This window comes from Bos grunniens, chromosome 4 (genome assembly GCF_055505025.1).
Source record: "Bos grunniens cultivar Pamir isolate PY7600 chromosome 4, Bosgru_T2T1.0, whole genome shotgun sequence".
Taxonomy (NCBI): domain Eukaryota; kingdom Metazoa; phylum Chordata; class Mammalia; order Artiodactyla; family Bovidae; genus Bos; species Bos grunniens.
The window spans coordinates 106,688,373-106,711,590 of record NC_141168.1 but is presented as its reverse complement, the minus strand read 5'-3'; the positions used below and the strand labels follow the sequence as shown (position 1 = coordinate 106,711,590).

The window sequence follows — 23,218 nt, the reverse complement described above, 5'->3', positions numbered from 1 at the left end:
AGCTGGATGACTCACAAGCTGGAATCAAGATTGCCAGGACAAATATCAACAACCTCAGACATGGAGATGATATCATTCTAATGGCAGAAAGCAAAGAGGAACCAAAGAGCCTCTTGATAAAAGTGAAAAGAGAGAGTGAAAAAGTTGGCTTAAAACTCAACATACAAAAAACGAAGATCATGGCATCCAGTCCCATCACTTCGTGGCAAATAGATGGGGAAACAATGGAAGCAGTGACAGACTTTCTTTTCTTGGGCTCCAAAATCACTGCAGATGGTGACCGCAGTCATGAAATTAAAAGACACTTTCTCCTTGGAAGAAAAGCTATGACAAACCTAGACATTATTAAAAAGCAGAGACATTACTTTGCCGACAAAGGTCCATATAGTCAAAGCTATGGTTTTTCCAGTAGTCATGTAGCAATGTGAGAGTTGGACCATAAAGAAGGCTGAGCACCAAAGAACTGATGCTTTCAAACTGTGGTGCTGGAGAAGACTCGAGAGTCCCTTGGACTGCAAGGAAGTCAAACCAGTCAATAGTAAAGGAAATCCTGAATATTCATTGGAAGGACTGATGCTGAAGATCCAATACTTTGGCCACCTGATGTGGAGAGCTGACTCATTGGAAAAGACCCTGATGCTGGGAAAGACAGAAGGCAGGAGGAGAAGGGGACGACAGAAGATGAGATGGTTGGATGGCATCACAGACTCAATGGACATGAGTCTGAGCAAACTCACAGAGATGGTGAAGGACAGAGACGCCTGGCATGCTGCAGTTCATCGACCTGCAGAGAGTCGGACACAACTTAGCGACTGAACAACAACAGGCCTTCTAATTCCCCAAAGAAAATAGCTCTGTAAGGGGACTCATTTCCCAGGGCTGCTACACCAATGACCACAAAGGGGTGGCTTAGCACAGCAGGAATTTCTCCATCACAGTCCTGGAGACCAGATACCTGAAATCAAGGTGTCAGCAAAGCCATTCTCCATCCAAAGGGAGGTTCCACAGGGAAGAACCACTCCTTGCCTCCTCCATCTCCTGGTGGCCCCAGATGGCCCCTGGCTGTGGCCCTACCACTACAATCTCGGCCTCTGTGGTCACAATGCCACATGCCTCTGCAAGTGTTGTGTTATCTCTCTGCCTCTCATGTGGATGCTTGTGATGGCATTTAAAGCACAGGTAATCCAGGGTCATCTCCTCAACAGCCCCAATTTAGCCACATCTGCAAAGACATTTTCCCCAAAACATCACGTTTCCAAACTCTGGGACTGCTATCTTGATATCTTCAGGGGGCCGTATGTCAGCTTCCAACAATGAGTAACCTAGGATTTGAACTAGATCTTCCATTTCCCAAGAGGGGGCAAAAATCTTAGTAGAGTTACCTAAGTTGAGTCAACAAATCGATGTGACATGGAGGCCAGATACTGGACTAGACACTGGAGGTGGTAACATGTGCAGAGCCTGGCGCTTGGACTCAAGAAACCACAGCTAGAGGACCAATAATTAACTAAAAAGGGGTGTTTCACGTTATCATGACATCTGGACCACCACAGCTGTCATTATTTTTAAATCCTAAAGTTGTCCATCTATAAACAGCTTTCTAAATTTCAATAAAGTTATGCACTAATATTCCCTCAGGTCAGTCAAGCTAGGTCATCAGACCCCAAAAGAGTCAGGCTAGAGGAACGGCACCCCCTTCAGCGTTCCCGTGCTGTTCTGTGTGTGTGCTGCGCTCTGTGGGCCACCGTGGAGCTTCTGTCATGTAAGTTTTTCAAGGAATAGTACTTGATTTAGGAGGATGATGTGTGACTTGTGAACCTGACAAATGCTATGATTCTAAAGAAAGGGAAAGGAATGGGGAAAGCAGGCATTCACCACTTTACATTGAGAAGGGACCTATGATCAGATCTCTTTGTGAAGTAAATACTGTGGAGCTAGCTGTGTGCTGGGGGAGAAGGCAATGGCACCCACTCCAGTACTCTTGCCTGGAAAATCCCATGGACGGAGGAGGCTGATGGGCTGCAGTCCATGGGGTCGCTAGGAGTTGGACACAACTGAGTGACTTCACTTTCACTTTTCATTTTCATGCATTGGAGAAGGAAGTGGCAACCCACTCCAGTGTTCTTGCCTGGAGAATCCCAGGGACAGGGGAGCCTGGTGGGCTGCTGTCTATGGGGTCGCACAGAGTCGGACACGACTGAAGCAACTTGGCAGCAGCAGCAGCAGCTGTGTGCTGGGGTTAGGGTTAGGGAAAATGGCGCGGGCACATGTGAATGGGCCTTGAACACTGGTCCTATGCTACGACCTCAATCAGCTTAAATACCAGACAAGTTCCTGTTCAGTTCAGTCCTTTTGGAAAGAACTGTAACAATACATATTACAGTGAGCTATAAAATATTCCTACCCTTAGACCCAGGAATCCCTCTATTAAATCTAAGGAAGTAATTAAACAGATACCACATTAATGGCAGAAAGCAAAGAGGACCTAAAAGAGTTTCTTGATAAAGGTGAAAGAGGAGAGTGAAAAAGCTGGCTTAAAACTCAACATTCAAAAAACGAAGATCACGGCATCTGGTACCATCAGCTTCATGGCAAATAGATGGGGAAAATATGGAAACAGTGTCAGATTTCATTTTCTTGGGCTCCATAATCAATGCAGATGGTGACTACAGCCACGAGATTAAAAGACGCCTGCTCCTTGGAAGAAAAGCTATGACAAACCTAGACGGTGTATTGAAAAGCAGAGATATCACTTTGCCAACAAAGGTCTGTATAGTCAAAGTTATGGTTTTTCCAGTAGTCATGTATGGATGTGAGAGCTGGACTATAAAGAAAGCTGAGCGCTGAAGAATTGATGCTTCGGAACTACTGTGTTGAAGAGTCCCTTGGATAGCAAGGCGATCACCAGTCAATCCTAAAGGAAATCAACCATGAATAGTCATTGGAAGGACTGGTGCTGAAGCTGAAGCTCCAATACTTTGGCAAACTAATGTGAAGAGACCATTCATTGGAAAAGACCCTGATGCTGTGAAAGATTGAGGGTAAGAGGAGAAGGGGGCGACAGAAGATGAGATGGTTGGATGGCATCACTGACTCAATGGACATGAGTTTGAGCAAACTCCAGGAGATAGCGAAGGACAGGGAGGCCTGGCGTGCTGCAGTTCATGAAGTAGCAAAGAGTCCAACATGACTTAGCGATTGAACAACAAATTAAACAGAAGGGGGAAATGCCACCTACATGAATATATTCACTCTAGTAGTATCTATTATAGAAAAGGAGAAACTGAAATAACTCTGTAAGGGCATGATTTCATAAAGTATGGTCTATTAATCTAATAGAAAATGATGAAGCTATCTAAAACTGTTCATATGAACAGTATATAGAAATATGAAAACTGATAAAGGCAGAAAGATTATAAAAGAGAATTAAAAATGAATTCAAATTTTGAAAAATGTTGATGCAGTATAAGTCACAGAATATACTGAAAAATACAAAATACTGTGGCAAGCTGAGATGATTATGGGTGGTTGTTTTCCCTATTGAAACTGAACTAGTCACTGTTAACACTGAAAAGGAAGAAAGGAGAAGAAAAGAAAAAATTAGTCATAGGGTAAAGGATTGAGACTATCAAAGATTTTCCTTGTCACAGTAAAATGCTAACATTTAAGATAATACAAAATCAGAAAGAATGTGTCAAGTTAAAGAGAATTGTGAGATGATGAGAGAAAAGGCCGCTCTGAACCAGTGGGAAGGCCCAGGACTACAGCCAGACAGGCCTGGGTACCTTTAGGCAGCAAATTACTTGATCCCTTAGTTCTCATCTGGGAAACTAGGGAGAGAAAGCCAAGAATTTGTTATAAGCGCATGAGAAAATACATGTTATGTTACATTATATATGTAAAACATATGTTACATTGTTGGCATGTAATGAAATCAAGGTTATATTTTTTGAAGAGTATATGTAAAAAGAAATAGGAAAAGCCAGTGTGTTAATAGGGGTGGGATGAAAAGGAAGCCAAGTACATTAGCAGATACTACAGTCACATAAAATTAATGACTGAAAAAATATTTGTGTAACTAGGAATCAAAATGTTCCCCTAAAAAGATACAAACAGAAAAGAAGGGAAATTCCTGTAAGGTTAAATTTAAATAGGAACTATCATTATGAACTTTTGATTTTTTTGTTTGTTTGTTTTTAAGTATATTTCCCAGCTCTTTCCACTGAAATGTCAGGGAGGCAGGAACAGTCCAGGAGCAATGAGTTAGTGCCCAGCTTCATGTAACCAAGCACCAGTCCCAACCAGGAGGAACCTGGGCCTTTCTTTGAGAAAAGATCTCCTGGACAAGGGCAGGACAAATCCAAAGCCAGCCAGGTACACCTTATTTACCAAAAGCAAGGAACACTCAAAGGCTGAGGGTACAGGAGCCAGCTTGAAGGGACTCACACTGACCACACTGGAACAATCTGAACAATCAGAGAATTTAGTAATAGATTCTAATACATTGAGTTCAATGTAAATAAATCCATGAGTTTACAGTGATACAAAAATTAACAGAGAAAGAAAAGGGCGTGGAGGGGTGAAAGTTTTTCCTTACCAAAGAATTCTAGACAATAAATGAGAAATAAAGAGTCAGAAAAACCACTGTTTTTTCAAACACCAATGTCATGCCTCATCCAGAAACGGGTCACCATGGATGTAATGCCTGATCCAGAAAAGCATCATTATGGATATAAGCCTGATCCAGAAAAGGATCACCATGGATGTAATGCCTGGTCCACATAAGGGTTGCCATGGATGTAATGACTGATCCAGAAAAGCATCACTATGGATATAAGCCTGACCCAGAAAAGGGTCACCACGCATGCCTAAACTACTGGGCGAAGGCTGCTGAGAAACAGGACATCCCCATGTTCTGAAAGCGCCTATTTCCTAACTACAAACCCAAAGTGGTTCTGTAGAATGGAAATATCAGGTGGACACCATCTGAACCAAGTGATCAAACTGAGTATCATCAATGCTGGACAAGATGGTAGGATCTCTCCTAACCTGCACCCCAAAACTGATCATGAATCCAAGTCATAAGGAAGCAACCAGACAAGTCCAGAATGAGGGACTTTCAACAAAATAACTGGGCCTGGGTTCGAAGTCATGATAGAATAAAAAACAAGGATGTGTTGTTCTTTCTCCTGTTGACTGCAAGATACAGTTCTATTTTATATATTTAAAAAAATGTATATATGTGTACATATAAATGCTAATTTTATTGCAGAAGTTTAGAGATGATAATGATAGCATTTAAGTTTGAGTCTGTTTTGGACAAATAAGCACTATGCTTTTCAAATGATTGGAAAATCAGGTTTATTTGCCTCTTTTTTTTTTAACGGTGGTTTGATTTTTTTAAGTAAAAAATCACTAAACTTGATCAGTGGTTAAAAAAAAAAAAAGGCAAGGATCTGTCCTAGATTAGAAGATATACAACAACTAAATGTAATACAGGAAACCTGATTAGATGCTGGATTTGAAAAACAAAAGGCTATAATAAAGCATTTGAGGTGGGGGAGAGGTGAGTGGAGAGTTCTGGCATATTTAAAATAGACTGGATATTAGATATTTCACATGATTGCTAATCTACTGGATATTAGATATTTCACATGATTGTTAATCTTCCTAAGTATGATAATGGTTAAGAAGAATGCTCGTATTCAAAGTTAAACACTGAAGCATCTTGATGTCTGCAATTTATAGTTAACTGGTCCAGCCAAAAGAGGAAATTACGTGTGTGATGTGTAAAGAGTATATGTGTGTTAAAACTAATTTTAAAAAGGCACACAGGTTTTAAAAATGTTATCAATCAATCCAGATGAAGGGTATCTATTAGACATTCACTGAATTCTTTCCATTTTCTATAGCTCATAAATTTTTTATCAAGTAAGAAAAAAAAATTGATCTTAAACATTGAGACAGCTAATTCATACTGCATGTGAACTTGGTCACATTTCTTCTGCACCTTATAAGCACAGAAGATGTGGAAGCAATCCAATCTGCAGCCCCCTACCCCCGCCCACCACCAATATGTTTGCTAGAATAAAGCTAAGTTCTGTGCAGCCGTTTAGCCTGAATGGACTAGTGTGAAATATACCTCCACCTCTCTCCCTGTACCTCCACAGATAGGCCCTGTGAGGGAAGAAACGCCTGCTCCTAAATGATATTTTCCTCCAAAGCAAAGAATCCCACCTTGGGAGGGATTACACAGGTTGTGGAAAACACACGTAGCCACCACTGGAACAGAGAAGGTATAATCTAGCAATCTGCCAGCATATGACAGGAAGTATAATTGCCAATTTCCTCCCCACTTGCTTCCCATCTGCAAGACTTTCACTTTAGCGGGAGCTGCCTTCATGCACGATGGAACTACAGATGTATAAGCAAGTAAGGAGAAGTACGGGTAAAACTGAGAGCATTCACAGTACATCAGGGAGTTTTCTTTGGTTGTACCTCAAACCCATGCATATGAAAAAACAGACACAGGACCAAAAGAGAAAGTTCAGAACAGAAGAACACCCCAGAAAGGCCGGCATCTAATCTATCAGAAGGGAGTGCTGGCAAGTGGCGAGGGCAGACAGCTGGGTTCACTACAGTTTACACAGAAAAGGCTAGTTCTGACGGATTATATTTGGTTATTAGGGAATATTGGGGCTCATATTACCAATATTTTGGAGCCCAAAATTCTGCACTTATGGTAAAAATCAACTGCATTCTTACACAACTTAAGGATGACTCACTTTTTAAAAATGTAAACAGAAAATATTGGTAAAAGGAAAAAAAAAAAAAACCAAAGGCATTTTTGCAAAGTGTCCTATTTAATTTTAGGTGGTTCCATGTTTCTCTTCCCACTTGGGCAGAATGCCTTTCTTGGGGATTTGGAATCATTATTCTGTCTGTCAGATTTATAGCATTTAAACATATGGGACATTTAAAAGTTCCTTGAACAGAAAGATTATAGAAAAGTTATGTTCACAGACCTATGTTATAATTTTTACAGTTACCTTAAAACTTAAAATATACGACACACACTCAAGCACATCTTCACACCACTCAACTACAATAGCTGTGAAATTATAATATATATATATTTATATATATTATATATATAATTATATATACGTATATATAATTATATATAGTTGTTTAAACTATGTCAAGAAATCCAGATATAGAATCCCCAACTGGGATGAGAACACTGAAGGAACTGTTTAGGGCATCATTTCTAAAATAATGCATTAATTGTAATAAGGAGAAAAAATGTAGGACATTGGCTTCCTAATCATTAAAGAGACAGAAAGCTGTTTCACACAAAACAAAAACTAAATGAGGTAATCAAAAACAAACATACCCATCTTTAGTCTGATCCACCACACCACTTAAAAGTTCCACAGTCTTTGGATTAGGCTGGCTTTCTCCAAAAATGTTCAAATATCGGGTGACGAAGTCATTGGGAGACATGAAAAATTCACCATTTTTTTCAATGCTTGCATACTGTTTAAAAAAAAGAAAATATATTTTATTCTTAAATGTATATAATCAGATCAATATGTGAAAAAAGCTGAAAATATTCAATGGATAAAATATCTGATATGACAATATACTATTACAAGGACAATTATTTCCCATCATTCCAAGTAAAAAGCAAAAAGACATTGAGTTTGCCAAGTTTTATCTTTATACCAGAGGTTATCAGCCTGACTGTCCAGCTTACAAACACCAAAGTCCCCAAATAGGCCATCTCTGTCTGTTATAATACCAGCCTTTCTCGGGTGAACTTCTCTAGCTCTGTGCTGCCTGTTTTCATTTTTCCCCACAGGGGGCAAAAGTAGAAACTGGTATCTACTTGCGACAGGCCAGGGACGCTGCTAAATATCCTCAGTACACAGGCAGGATGCCCACCCCTACCCCCCACCCAATTAGAGTCATCCAGACCAAATGTCAATCGTGCTGAGGGTGAGAAACCCGTGCTGACAGAAATTTGGAAAGACAAATTATATCTTGTTCTTTAGCAAAGACATACAGTTTTCTTTAAAAAAAAAAAAAGTATCATGAAATCATGAATGAAAACAACCTCATTCTTTTGCCCCTTTTCCCTGTTTAGAAAGCATCAATGATGGAAAAAAAAAAGAATGACAAAGAGGAGAAAGCGGAAAACAAACTGCAGCAAGGCTTCTGTAAGACTTCACGGAAGCCGGTACGAAACGCCGCTATGAATGTGTAGAAAGTGTGGGGCACTGTGTTAGGTTTTTACATGCAATATCCCATTAGTCTTACGCAACCGCTCTACAAAGTAGGCGTTCCCATTCACATTTTAGAGATGCAGTGGCTAAATCTTGAATGGTAAACTAATTCACCCACATAGGCAGGGGTAGAAACAATATTGAAATCCAAGTACATCTGACTTCAACGTCTTCATTCTGCTTTTGCTCCAGAGCTCTTAAAAATTACATCTTTTTTTTTTTTTAACTTGAGCCAAAGAAGAAATCGGGCCCCTATTTTAAAAAAGACCATAACCATTGAGAAGGCTACGCGCCAAAGAATTGATGCTTTTGAACTGTGGTGTTGGAGAAGACTCTTGAGAGTCCCTTGGACTGCAAGGAGATCCAACCAGTCGGTCTTAAATAAAATCAGTTCTGAATATTCATTGGAAGGACCGATGCTGAAGCTCCAATACTTTGGCCACCTGATGTGAAGAGCTGACTCATTAGAAAAGACCCTGATGCTGGAAAAGATTGAGGGCAGGAGAAGGGGATAACAGAGGTGAGATGGTTGGATGGCATCACGGACTCAATGGACATGAGTTTGAGCAAGTTCCGAGAGATGGTAAAGGACAGGGAAGCCAGGCGCGCTGCAGTCCATGGAGTCACAAAGAGTTGGACATGACTGAGCGCCTGAACAACAAAATTTAAAAAACACAATGTGTGTCCTTTATACCTTTACTATGTATGTTTGGATCATCCTTCTGTGTTAAGTCGTTACAGTGAATAAAGGAAGAGCTGTAAGTCCCTTTCCACCTGAAAATGGGGACAAAGGGTATGATGAAAGAGGAAAATGTGCATTTATTTCAGTTCCACCTTCTCAAAATGCCTAACGTAGTAAGCCCTAAAGAGATATTGATTGGTGAATAAACAATGAGAGAGTTCCAGGAAAAAGAATAAAAAAGAAACGCTTCTATGGTTAGTGTCCTCTCCATTCCAGAAGAGAAAGAGTGAGTAAGAATCAGGTGGTGTGCGCTGCTTTTTCACAGCCTTCCCCCCGTTCACAAACATGGAACCTGCACATCACTGTTCTGTAGAGGTGGGGGGCTGTGAGAATGCTGAGGAACAACTTGGGGGTCACACAGATACTTACAGACCAGGAGAGGGCCTCTTGATCTTTGGGATCAGTGTTTTGTGGTGGGGAGATGAGGACCTCAAGCGACAAGAACAGGGCTAGCTGGGTGACAGAAGCCACCGTGATGGGACAGCACGGGGAACAGGGGTGCAGTGACAGTCAAACCCAATTAAAACTGCTTTTGCAAGTCACTTGTGGGCTTCCTGGAGATGCAGACATAGAGAACCCCATGAAGAGACATAGAGAACCCCATGAAGAGACATAGAGAACCCCATGAACAGCATAGAGAACCCCATGAACAGTAGAGAGAACAGACTTCTGGACAAAGAAGGGGACGGGCAGGGTGGAATGAACTGAGAGAGTAGAATTGCGACATATACAACACCATATGCAAACTTAGATGGCCAGTGGAAATGTGCTGTATGATGCAGGGAGCTCAAATCTGGTGCTCTGTGACAACCAAAAGGGCGGAAAGGGAGGGGATGGGGTGGAAGGGAGGTTCAAGAGGGAGGGGACACGTGTATACCTATGGCTGACTCATGTTGATGTATGGTAGAAACCAATAAAATACTGTGAAGCAATTATCTTCCAATTAAAAACAAACACATTACAAAAAAAGAATCTGCCTGGCTAACCCTAACCCTAATTGGGTTCAATCCCTGCTTCAGGAAGAGCCCACCCGATGCGGGCAACTAAGCCTATGCACCACAGCTACGGAGCCAGCACTGCAGAGCCCACAGGCCCAACTGCTGGGCCCAGAAGCATCAAGTACTGAAGCTCACGCAGCCACAGCCTGCGCTCCACAACAACAGAGGCCATCAGAGGAGAAGCCCGTGCACCGCAACCAGAGAGAAGCTTCTGCTCGCTGCGAGGAAGACCCAGCACGTCCATAAATGAATGACTAAATCTTAAAAAAAAAAAAAAAGTCACTTGTTCTTTCTACACAAAGCAGGATCGGCTCCTGAGTAGACAGATACTCAGCCACAGGCTTTGGGGTCTCTCAGGTCTGGGGTGCAAGCAGCTCTGCTTCTGCCTCTAGAGCACCTCAGGTAAGTAGCTAAAGCTTTCTGGGACCCTGGCTCCTCCCCTGTAAAATGGGGAGAAGGACACTACCTGCTCTTAAGGTGACGCTAGAAATAAACGAACAGTCATGAAATACACTGGGCATAATGCCATACACACAATAGGCATCTTATACATGTGTTAAATAAAAACCAATAATCTAGCACATTTCTGTTCAGTTCAGTCGCTCAGTTGTGTCCGACTCTTTGCAACCCCATGAACTGCAGCACGCCAGGCCGCCCTGTCCATCACCAACTCCCAGAGTCCCCCCAGACCCATGTCCATCAAGTCGGTGATGCCATCCAACCATCTCATCCTCTGTTGTCCCCTTCTCCTCCTGCCCTCAATCTTTCCCAGCATCAGGGTCTTTTCAAATGAGTCAGCTCTTCACATCAGGTGGCCAAAATATTGGAGTTTCAGCTTCAACATCAGTCCTTCCAGTGAACACCCAGGACTAATCTCCTTTAGGATGGACTGGCTGAATCTCCTTGCAGTCCAAGGGACTCTCAAGAGTCTTCTCCAACACCACAGTTCAAAAGCATCAATTCTTCAGCACTCAGCTTTCTTTACAGTCCAACTCTAACATCCATACATAACTACTGGAAAAACCGTAGCCTTGACTAGACGGACCTTTGTTGGCAAAGTAATGTCTCTGCTTTTTAACATGCTGTCTAGGTTGGTCCTAACTTTCCTTCCAAGGAGTAAGCAACTGAACTGAACTGAAATGTGCTAGATTATTGGTTTTAACGATTTTTTGCACAGTACAAAAGAAAAGCTCAAAGATGGCCCAATAATCATACTATTCTTTAGTTAGTATTAAATTTGGCTTTTTGCAAACGTGGAAGAATTATAATTTATTTTCCTAACTGAGGCAAAACAGGACTGAAATATAAAGGAAATGTCACTGTTAATTACAGCAATCCTATGATTTAGAATTATACCTATGTTTGCTTATAGTAGTGAATAATTCATTTATTTAAAAACACAATTTAACTCTCCTCTCACCAGTAGACATTATTATTACTGGATTATCTCCAATTTTTCTTATTTTTTTTAAAGCTAAAGTAACCAGCTTTGCATATAACATCTGTCCAAATTCCTGGCAATTTTCAAAGGCTAGATTCCCAGAGGAGAAATTGTTGAGTCAAAGGAGAGGATCTTTAAGGCTCTTGACACTTATTACCACACTGTTCTCCAGAAAGGACTGTACCAATTATACTCCCAACCAATAGCATGAGAACATGCCCTTTCCCCCTTTGTCTATCATATTTGCTGCAAATAGTTTGATATTTTTATATAATTGAGTCTGTCGATTTTTATCTGCTTTACAATTTCTTCCATTACTTCTAAGTTTAGAAACTATTATAATTCTTCATCACAAGACAACATATTCACCCACATTATCTCTTAGCCTGTTTTGAACAGGTTTAGCTTCTCCCTTTAAGTTTCAATACATTATTGGTACTTTGTTTTTAATGTGGTTTGAGGTAAGGATCCTCCAACTTGAGTCTCTTCCACTTACTCTCTTGGTTGTCTCTCAGAAGGGAAGATCCGCTGGAGAAGGGAATGGCAACCCACTCCAGTACTCTCGCCTGGAGAATCCCACTGATAGAGGAGCCTGGAAGGATACAGTCCATGGGGCCATGAAGAGCCAGACACGACTGAGCGACTAAACAACTCTTGGCTGTCCCAGGACCCCACACATCAAATCATTCTCCCTTCCCTCACCTTTAGGGTGCCATAAAGGATGCCATAGACTAAATTATCATATGGTTGGGACTTCCCTGGTGGTCCAGTGGTTAAGAATCCACCTTGCAATGCAAGAGATGTAGGCTCGATCCCTGGTAGGGGAACTAAGATCCCACATGTCGCACAGCAACTAAGCCAACACGTCTCAACTAGAGAGCCTGTGCACTACAGCAAATGACATCCCACACGATGCAACCAAGGTTTGGTATTGGGCAACTAAGACCCTACGCAGGCAAATACACAAATACTTCCAAAAATTAGCATATGGTCACAAGAGAAAGGCTTGGCAAGGAAGTCCATCTCCTCCACAGTTCTGATCAGTGGGCAATGCCTTCCTAAGTGAAGATGTACTCAGACCCAACTCCATGGGAGGAATGCCAGGATGAGCTGACAGCTCCCGTCATCACCGCAGCAGGCAATGTTTCAGGACTAACCTTGGCAATTGACCCATCTGTTCTTGCAAGATTACAGGCACCTTAATTGTCATAACTAGAGGGAGAGCTCTGCCAGGACAGAATTTTTCTTCCCCTTTCTCACTGGTGTGTATCCTCGAGCTCTAGACTGTTACCTGGTAGACAGGCAACATCTTCAATAAACATCTGACAAATGAATGTGGAGTAAAGACATTGCACTACTGGACTCCCCGGTGGCACAGAATCCGCTGCCAATGCAGGGTTCGACTCCTGACCTGGGAAGATCCCACGTGCCCCGGAAGCACTAAGCCACGCGCCATAACTACTGGACCAGCGCTTCAGAGACCTAGAGCCACAACTAGTGAGCCCCTGTGCCGCACCTACTCAAGTCCAGGCGCCTAGGGCCCAGGCTCCGCAACAAGGGAAGCCGCTGCAGTGAGACGCCTGAGGGCCGCAACAAAGAGGAGTCCCCGCGCGCCTCAACCGGAGAAAGCTCTGGCAAAGCAACGGAGACCCAGTGCAGCCAAAAATAAATAAATGAATGGATACACAAAATAAGAACACATTTCATTACTTTTTTTCTTACAAGCCTTCTTACAAGACTAATCACTCTCTTAGTTTTCCCCAAATGATCTTTAGAATCATTATCAAGCTCCCAACCCCTAAAAGAAAAATTTCCACTGGAAAGGCAAAATAAAACTACAGTGCAATAATACCACTACTCATACACAAGATAATTAAAAAGAAAAAAAACCAATGTTGGCAAAATATGGAGCAAAGCAACTGGCAAACCGCTTCAGAAAACTGCTTGGCAATGTCTACTGTAAATGAACATACATGTAAGGACAGACCCAGCAATTTTACACCAGTGGGATTTTTCCCTTCCCATAATTTATTATTTCTCATTGGAACTTTTACTTTTTCACTTACAGATGACCCTTTAACACTTTTAGTAAGGTCAGTTTAGTATATTGATGAACTCAGTTTCTGCCTGTCTGACCTATTTGCTTGTCCTTCAATTCTGAATGATAATCTTGCTAGACAGAGTACCCTGGGTGTAGGATTTTCCCTGTTAGCACTTTAAAAGTATCATGCCATTCTCTTCTGGCCTGCAAAGTTTCTGCAGAAAAATCAACAGATAATCTTATGGCGGTTCCCTTGGATGTGACTTTGTTTTTTTCTTGCTGAAATTTAAATTTTTTTATTTTTTTCTATTTTAATTATGATGTATCTTGGCATGGGTCTCTTTGGGTTCACCTTGTTTGGAAGCCTCTGTGCCTCCTGTACCTGGATATCTGTTTCCTCCTCCAGGTTTGGGAAGTTTTCAGCCATAATTTCATCAAATACATTTTCTACTCTTTTCTTTTTCTGTGCTGTGCTAAGTCGCTCCAGTTGTGTCTGACTCTTCCTGACCCCATGGACCATAGCCCACCAGGCTCCTCTGTCCATGGGAGGCTCCAGGTAAGAATACCAGAGTGGGGTGCCATCCCTCCTCCAGGGGAACTTCCCGCCCCAGGGATTGAACCCACGTCTCTTACGTACCCTGCATTGTCAGGTGGGTTCTTCACCGCTAGCTCCACCTTTCTTTTCTGGGACCACTATCATGCAAATGTTAGTACCTGTGGTGTTGTCCCATAAGTCCCTTTAACTATCCTCAATTTTTAGAATTTTTTTTTTTGCGTGGTGGGGGGGTGTAGTTCTTACTGGGCAATTTGCATTACTCGATCTTCTAGATCACTTACATATTCTTTATCACCCAATCTCTTGTTAATATCCATGTATTTTTTCTTCTCAGTTATTGTATTCTTCAGTGCTGCCAGCACTTTTCTAATATTATCTAGCTCTTAACAAAAATCCTCATTGTGTTCATCTATTCTTTCCCCAGTTCAATTAGGATTATTACTAATGCTTTGAACTCTTTTATCAGGTAAATTACTTATCTGTGTTTCATTATGGTTTTTTCCCAGGGTTTTGTGTTTTTTTTTCCTTATTCTTTCATTGGAAATATATTCCTGTCTTCTCGTTTTGTTTAACATTCTCTGTCTTTATGAAACTAGGTGAAAATTTACCTCTCCTGCCCTTGAAAGTGTGTCCTTGGAGCATTCCCAGCAGCTCTGGCAGGAGAAACATCTAAAGCGAGCATGAGCATGAGTTGTGTCTTCCCCAGGGTGTGCTGGCAGCTACTGCCCTGGGAGGAGGTGGGGCTGGAGTCCAGCCAGGTGCAAGCGGGGCGTGTCCTCCGCTCAGGGGCGTCACTGCCCTCTTGGGGGTGGGAGCTGGGTCTCTCTTGGGTATGACAGCACTCTCTGCCTTGGTCTGGGGCGTGGCCAAGGCCTGAGGGTCTAGGGCTGCATTTCTGTGCAGGTTTCACTTTCTCCCCAACGTGTGCACCTTGTTAGAGGCTGGATGGGATTGGGGCCAGAGGGGGCTGTGCCGCAGCTCTAAGCTGCCCCACCCCCAGCAGCATTATTGTGGATAGCAAAAAAAAATGGAAAATAACTCAAATGTCCACAACAGAATGTTTCAGTGAATTGTGGCATAGTCACACAGTGGGATCAACTAACACCGACTACACGTGACAACACAGATGAATCTTACCAATAAGGCAACGGTAAAAGAAGCTAGACACAAGAATACACATTGTAAAAAAAAGAAAAAGGAGAACATAGTGTATTACTCATTTTATATAAAGTAGAAAACCAGGCAAAGCTAACACATGGTGACAGAAGTCAGATGACTAGTTCCCTCGGGAGGGGTGGGTATCAACTAGAAAGGGCGTCAGAGGGCTCCTGGTGATGGACAGGGAGGCCTGGCGTGCTGCGATTCATGGGGTCGCAAAGAGTCGGACACGAATGAGCGACTGAACTGAAGGATGCTGGTTACATGGATGGATTCACTTTATGAACATGCATGGAGTTGTACATTTCTGATTGATGCATTTGATTTATTCCTCAATATAGTTTACAAATAAAAAATCTCAGGTCTTTTATCTGCCTTGTTTTTTCAGAGGTGATAAAACATCTCTTCAATACAAGGACATGTTAATATGGACACAAGAAACATAGTTTTCCTCAGTTTTAAAAAACAGTGCATCACCAAAGCTTGGGTAGTCTACTTTGATTAAAGATGTCAAAGGTTCTTCCTTAGACTGATGGACAGAGTGGACTTGCAGCTACCACACCTTTAAAATGTTATTTAATCCTTCTTCAGTAATAGATTTGATAAATGACCTGAAGCTTCTCTCCTTTACATTTTTGGAAGTTCAATATGATTAAACATATATACTTTCAGGGAGCGAGCTCCGCCCCTGGCAAAGGTCATGAGGAAGGAGGCTTGGCATACGCAAAGGCGGGATCAAGCCTCAGGAGTCTCCCTGGAAATTCTCGAGCAATCTACCCCCAAAACCAGAGTCTGCCTACTTTCTGCTTTGTGCTTTCACCTACACCTCTGACTTTACGGGGGGCTGTCCCCCACTACCTCTCTCTGGAAAAAGAGTTAGCTTACAGCTCCAGTTAATAATTCCTGGGTGTGACAGTGTTTCAACCTACAAACTCCCTTGGAAGTCCTCTAGCCTGCCTGAATAGGTTTTTCTGGCCACATGTGATTGCTCAGAGCCTCCAAACTGTGAGAGACGTGAGATGTTCTAAACTGTCTAAACACAGATTCCTTTGAGCGGTTAAAAGATTGATTAGAAATTGTATTGGTGAAGGGATTTTCACTTGTTGGGCCAATGTTTGCTGCTAAGTCTCCATATCCCTTACCTGCTGTGTCCCTGGCAGTGTATTGATTAATATAATTGGTGTAAGTAGTAGCTTTAATGTTTGTAACCTGGGACCCTTGAGTTAATTCTTTTTCTTGTTATAGCCCACCACACCTTTGCTCTGTAGGAATGCAACTTTATCTAATGCTTTTTGGAGGCTGGCGCCTGACTTTAGAATAATCACCTTTAGAGAAAAAGGCCTCCAGGCCAGAAGATGATGCAAATCACCTAAACTTTTGCATATGATAAGTTTGCAGGAAGAAAGCCTGGCTTACTGCATGACTCTACCCCTTCCCCCATTATCCTCTATGCATAACTTAAGGTATAAAAACTACTTTGGAAAATAAAGTGCGGGCCTTGTTCACCGAAACTTGGTCTCACCATGTTGTTCTTTCTCTTACCTTCTGGCTGAATTATTCAGCCTCTTTTCTCCACTGAATTTCCTCACTGAGCTATCCTTATTTCAGCCTCTTTTCTCCACTGAATTTCCTCACTGAGCTATCCTCATGCTATTACTCTTTATATCCTTAATTAACGTTTAATTAAGCAATTGTTTCCTGATCCTCGCCGACGCCGTCCCCGCTTCGAATTCCCTGGATCCACCGGGGCTGCACTCCGGCATATACTTATGAAATGGGAAGGCTTTTAGGATTCCTTGCATAACCTAGTAAAATACTAACTATGATGGTTAACTTCATGCATCAACTTGACTGGCCACCAGGTGCCCAGATGAAGCACCATTTCTGGGTGTGTTTGTGAGGGTGTTTCTGATGAGACTGCATTTGAATCTATGGACTCAGTAAACTGGACTTCCCTCCCCAGTATGGGTGGGCTTCACCCAACCCATTGAGAACGGAACAAAAGATGGAGGAAAGAATTCATCCCTTTTTTCCCTGCCCCATTGCATAAGCTGGGTCCTATCTTCTTCCTTCTCTGGCCCTCAGACCGAGATTTACACCATCAGCCACCCTGTTCTCAGGACTTCAGACTTGGACTGAATTACAACACAGCTTTTCCTGGGTCTCCAGCCTGTAGACAGAACCATCCTAGGACTTCTCGGCCTCCAAGATGGATGGTGTGAGCCAATTCCTCATAATAAACCTCACTAGACACGTACCTAGAGATGGAGCTCTCTCCTACTGGTTCTGTTTCTCTCAAGAACCCTGACTAATAAACCAAATGTCACCAGCGTGACATACCTCCACACCCAATGAATACGGTGGCAAAGGAAAGCAATGTGTCACAACACGATCCTCAGAAGCCAGGGGGCCTAACTGGCCTGCCCACTACTGGTGGAACAAAATAGTCCATCAACTGTGAACACACCAGAACCATAATCACCAGTCACTCATTTTTGCCATAAACCATTCATGTCCGGAGGCTGAAGGGCAAATTCTTCTTGAGTGTGCTCCAGCCACTGAGAAATGCTTTGCACACCTGATCACTGTGTTTGACCATTCTTCCCCTGCTTCCCTGTTACACGGGTGGAATAAAGTATTATACTTAAGAATTTGAAAAGGGATCAAATATTGTATGTTATTAAGGAACTACCATTAATTTCATTAAGTGCACAGTGATATATATTATGGCCACATATAATATTTACTAACATGTATTATGGCCATTTCTCAATAGGGAATCTTAAAATTATTAGGAGCTATATGAGGATAGCTAACTTACACTGAAATACATCAGTAAATATTATATGTGAAACTAATGTGACAAAAACTTAAATTAGGTGGTGGTTATGTGGGTATTTACTACTCTATTTTCTGTATATTTGTAAATTTTAATGAAAAGGCTTAAACGTCATTAGGTATCATGAATAGTCAACAAATACATTGCTAATGATAAAAAACACAAATTTAAAACAAGATACAATTTTTCAAGGAGTTGTCAGAAAGGCTTTTTATTGTTGCTGCTCAGTTTTCTTTAATAATCTGAGTTGACTTCACAATGTGGAAAAATGTAAACTTCCATACTCCCAACAAAAATGTGTATTGATGCAACCTTCTTGAGAGGCAGTCTGCCAAGAATCAAAAGCCTTGAAATGTTGTAAATCCACTCTTCAACAATTCCACTTTTATAAATTTATCTAAGAAAATGCTAGCTATATGCAAAAATGTAGTTTCAGGGCTATTAATTTCAGTGTTGTTATGATAGCAAAGCAGAGAAGACAACAAAACATCCAATAATAGAGAGTGGCTAGATAAATTACGGTAAAACAGCCATATACAAGAGTATCATAGCAATAAAAAAAAGCAGAAATGCTTTCAATTATAGGAAAAGGTATTCATAATGTATTAGGTGAGGGAAAAAATGAATACCAAATAGTATTTTTCCTCCTGTTAAGGAAAAAAATTCTACTCATACACAGAGGCAGAGAAACAGGAAAACAGACATATGCATATATAAATAGATTTAAATTGATACATGTATATATATGGATAGATTTAAATATATATGGATCACAAGTTTCAGTTCTTTATACACATCTTTTTTTTAATTTTCAAAAAATATGAACTATTGTGTCATAAGAAAAAAGGTTTTCAAAGAGGAAATTATTTTGCCAATTTTCCCTACAAAATCTTCTAAAAATATATATTATGCTTTTGTTGATGAACTATAATTATAAAACTCCAAATGCTGTTCACTACATATTACTATCCCCATCTGTAATATGACCCGCTTCCCTTGTCTGGTCTTCCCGTCCTCCACATCTTACACTATAGTAAGGCATTTAGTTGCGTCCAGCTGTATACTTCTAAACAGTAACTATCACCTCCTTCACTCTCACTTGAGCTAATGGCTGTCTCCTCAATTTCTGCATTCTTAATACTGGTACTTCCATGCCCCCAGCCTATATATCCAGTGGTCATATTTACTCCCTGTTCACGATCAATCAATCCACCGTGAATATTCATTAGAAGGACTGACGCTGAAGCTCCAATATTTTGGCCACCTGATGTGAAGAGCCGACTTCATCAGAAAAGACCCTGATGCTGGGAAATGTTGAAGGCAGAAAAGAGAAGGGGACAACAGAGGACGAGATGGTTGGATGGCATCACTGACTCAATGGACATGAGTTTGAGCAAGCTCCAGGAGATGGTGAAGGACAGGGAAGCCTGGCGTGCTGCAGTCCATGGCGTCAGAGAGTCAGACACAACTGAGTGACTGAACAACATGATCATCCGTTACCCAAGATCAGGCATTTTCAATCAAACAGTCCTTCAAAATGTGTTAACTTGCCCATTCTCCATTCCTGCTGCTACCAGAACCCTAACCAAGTTATTAGGGTTGCACACCAGGATGATACCCACAGCTGCCTAACCCATGGCCTTGCTGCACCAATCCAATCTCAGACCCATCCTCCAGGTCACTGGAGAACTCAGAAAACCTTCAATGGCTTCCTACTGTTTAGCAGAAATGCCAAACTCCCAATCATCTTTCTAATTTTGTCACCCACACCCTGTAAAACTTGGCAGACTCCTTCGCACAGAGCTGAATTAAGTAAACATTTGAAGAATGAGCAAAAATCCTTCAATCCGGGGGAGGTTTGCTCCCAATGTGGTCCCTCCAGTGTGGTCCTGGTTCCCAGAAGCCTCCGCTGCCCCCCTGGGTGCCTCCGCTCCACCCCCCCCGGCTCCCACGCATCCGTGGGGCTCCTCAAGTTCCCACTCCAAGGAGCCTTCTCTGACCTCTCCCCACCACAGGGACTGTTCCCTCTTCCATTTCCTGTGGCGTCTGCTTTAACCACACAAGTGACCCTTGACTGTGCTGACTTAGATACTTTTTTTTTACCTTCTGCATGCCTATAAATTTTGTCCCCTGTATAAAACCTGAACATCTCTAAATAAGACATGGATGTTGATTATACCTTTTTACACATCTCACTCACTGCAGAGTTCCATGGCATTTCATTTAAACTGTAAGCACTCAAATACACACCTGTTTATTAACATGAAACAGCACGGAAAGCGTCAGGCAGAGAAAAAAACTTAGATTCCCAACACTTAGGTTGGAAACAAAGCTGACTACACCTAGACTTCAACTTCTACATCCAGACAAAACATTAACCGCCACATGTCACTAAAACAGCCTGCATAAAAAAATTCAAACGCCTTAGGCTGGAGATGTTTTATGCCAAGTTCCACTCTGCCCACCATTCTAGTACCATTTCCCAAGCTTCTCTGTGCCAGGCCACCTCCACGCCTGGAGTTCTTTGCTTTTGCTTGCACTATTATTTCCTTTGTCTTTCTTTGCTCCACAATCCTCCTCCACCTTCTCCATCTGATAAACAGCAGCTCAAATATCACCACTGCCCAGCAACTGTAATGACCCTCTCTAGGAAGATGTAATTAGCCCCACATCATCTTCTTGCTAATTAATACTATACAATGCGTATCAACCATATTATGTACTATATAATATATATCAACCATATTGTGGATTTTTTTCTTAAACACTCAAACACACACAGTGAGATAGTTAAGGGCAGGAGCCATGATTAATTCATCTTTATAACCCCAACATCTAACAGTAAGCAACTTCAAAAAAAGAACTGATTTTAACTCTTTTTAAAAACAAACAAACAAACAAACAAACATAAAATAAGCCAGAATAGGGCTCATTTTAGTCCTCCAGGACCCCTCTTTCCTTATCTGTTTCAGTTCCATTAGGTCTCTCTGCTCGCCACAGCTGTCAACTTCCCCATTACCAGCACATCTGGTCTCAAAAGAACAATGAAGCTTCCCTCCACCTCCCCTAAACTACAGGAGAATCGCCTAACTAGTGTAGCAGAGAGGTTGAGATATTTATAAAGAAGAAAAGTCAGGAAAATGTCAGAAAAAAATCAGCAAACAGTCAGGTTTACAGAGTGCTTGCTGCTAATCCACTCTTAGAACTAACAGGTCCAGGTATACAGCAAAGTGATTCAGTTATTCATCGTCAATCAACTATGCACGCTAAGTCCGACTCTTCGTGACCCCGTGGACTGTAGCTTTCCGACTCCTCTGTCCAAGGGATTCTCCAGGCACGAATACTGGAGTGGGTAGCCAGATCTTCCTCACCCAGGAATTGAACCTGCATCTCCTGCATTGCAAGCAGATTTTTTACAGCTGAGCCACCAGGGAAGCCCCTCAATCAACTATACGCTAATACAAAATAAACATTTTAAAAATAAATAAATAAATGAACCACAATTTACTTAAGCAAAAAAAAAAAAAAAAAATAGAAAGCCCAGGCTCACTGGAGACGTGCCTGGCACAGCCCCCAAAGGCGCCTCGCTCCCTATTCTTCCCCCACAGCACCGTCTGCGGTAGAGAGTAAACAAGAGATCCTCAGCGTGCTGAGCCAAGGTGGATTTGCATTGGTACCACACTACCCAAGCCTGATGAGATCACCCGGACCTCTGCCAGATCCACAATCCCTTCTAGAAACTGCTGATCACTTCTTTTCTTCAGGGACAGTTCCCCCCACATCATCCCATTGGACTCTAAGTCATCTGGAATTCTCACTCAAAAGCCATGTAGTCCTAGCCACACCAAGGGAGGACAGCACTTCCTTTCTGGTCCCAAAGATTCCACCCCAGCCTTCAGGCCCACTGACACAGAAGCCCCACAGGCCGCTCTCCAGAACTCTGCAGGGACTCCTGCCCTCCCCTGGGTTTCCCTGGCCAATCCCACTTGCCTCCAGTAAAACTCCCCTGCGACTGTGATGCAGCCACTAGAAAAGATACCTCCTTCCATTGGTAGGCTCTTAACCCAGCCTCATCCGCTACCACATGGCCTCAAACTGTGGTCGCAGGTTCTACCTGGAGCCTTTCCACTGAATCACATCAAGAAGACCAATAAGGATCCAAGGAGCACCATCTGCTGAGACCCTCTAAGTTGTTCCCATTCCCCGATGCCCACAGCTACTGTTGGCTTAGAAAACAGAAGTCACAGGTTCTGAGTTCCGACAATGATCGTGACTCTGCCGACTCAATGTTATGAGCTTCTTCCTTCTCTCTAGGCGCTTTAGCAGCCCACTCGCGGGCTCTTCTGCAAGTGGTCTTCCAGAATTACATCATTAGAGTTTTACAACAAAAACCTTATAAATACACAGCCCAAAAACATCTATGGCTCCTTCATATACACCTCAGCCCCATCATGGGGGGCCCGACGTGCGCAGCAACAGACATCAGGTGAGAAACAAATGCATTTCTGTTTTCTGGACTTTCATTTCCCAGAATCCTTTTCCAGCTTAGCGTCTCTATACCATATTTACCGTTTCTGGGCAAAACACAAGCTTTATATAGAACTCTGCCTTCTAGTATACAACCCAGTCTACTTTACAAATTGATTCTTTTTTCTCCTGTTTTTTACCCATTTTCTCTTGGAGTCTTTGTCTCTGTGAATAACTTAATTTCAAGCATTTACTGAATCAATATTTAATGCATATCAGATGCATATCTAATACACAGCACTTTCAAGTAAGTTTTTTTCATGGAATCTTCACAAGTTTTTATAACATTATGTAAATGTGCAAATATACACAAAGTAGAGTGAACAGTGTAGTAAATCCAATATTCCGTTTTCCAATTGCAAAAATTATCATACTGCCTATTTTTCCTACACCACCAAAACTGGGTTATTTAAAAGCAAATCTCAGATATCATAATCTCACCTGTAAATACTTCAGTGTACATCTCTGAAAAACTCTTTATAGTTTCCATATTCAGAATACTATTACCTAGCCTAAAAATCAATGAATAATTACTTAATATCAAATAATCCTATCAGTATTCAAATTCCCTGACTCCTCAATTTTTAACAGTAACCCATTTTGATACGGAAAGTGATGCTAGGAGAAT

The 23,218-nt window shown here is 41.9% G+C and overlaps 1 protein-coding gene across 15 annotated transcripts in view; it reads right to left on the bottom strand.

The window, feature by feature from the left end:
• The window catches only part of SLC25A13 (solute carrier family 25 member 13), a 272,518-nt gene that overhangs the window by 174,650 nt on the left and 74,650 nt on the right, over positions 1-23,218 (bottom strand). For all 15 annotated transcript variants that reach the window (XM_086397737.1, XM_086397738.1, XM_086397739.1 and 12 more), the window contains exon 3: positions 7,397-7,539. In XM_086397737.1, the coding sequence (XP_086253863.1) occupies positions 7,397-7,506 (110 nt within the window). In that variant the 5' untranslated portion in view covers positions 7,507-7,539. The remainder of the gene's footprint in view (positions 1-7,396; positions 7,540-23,218) is intronic.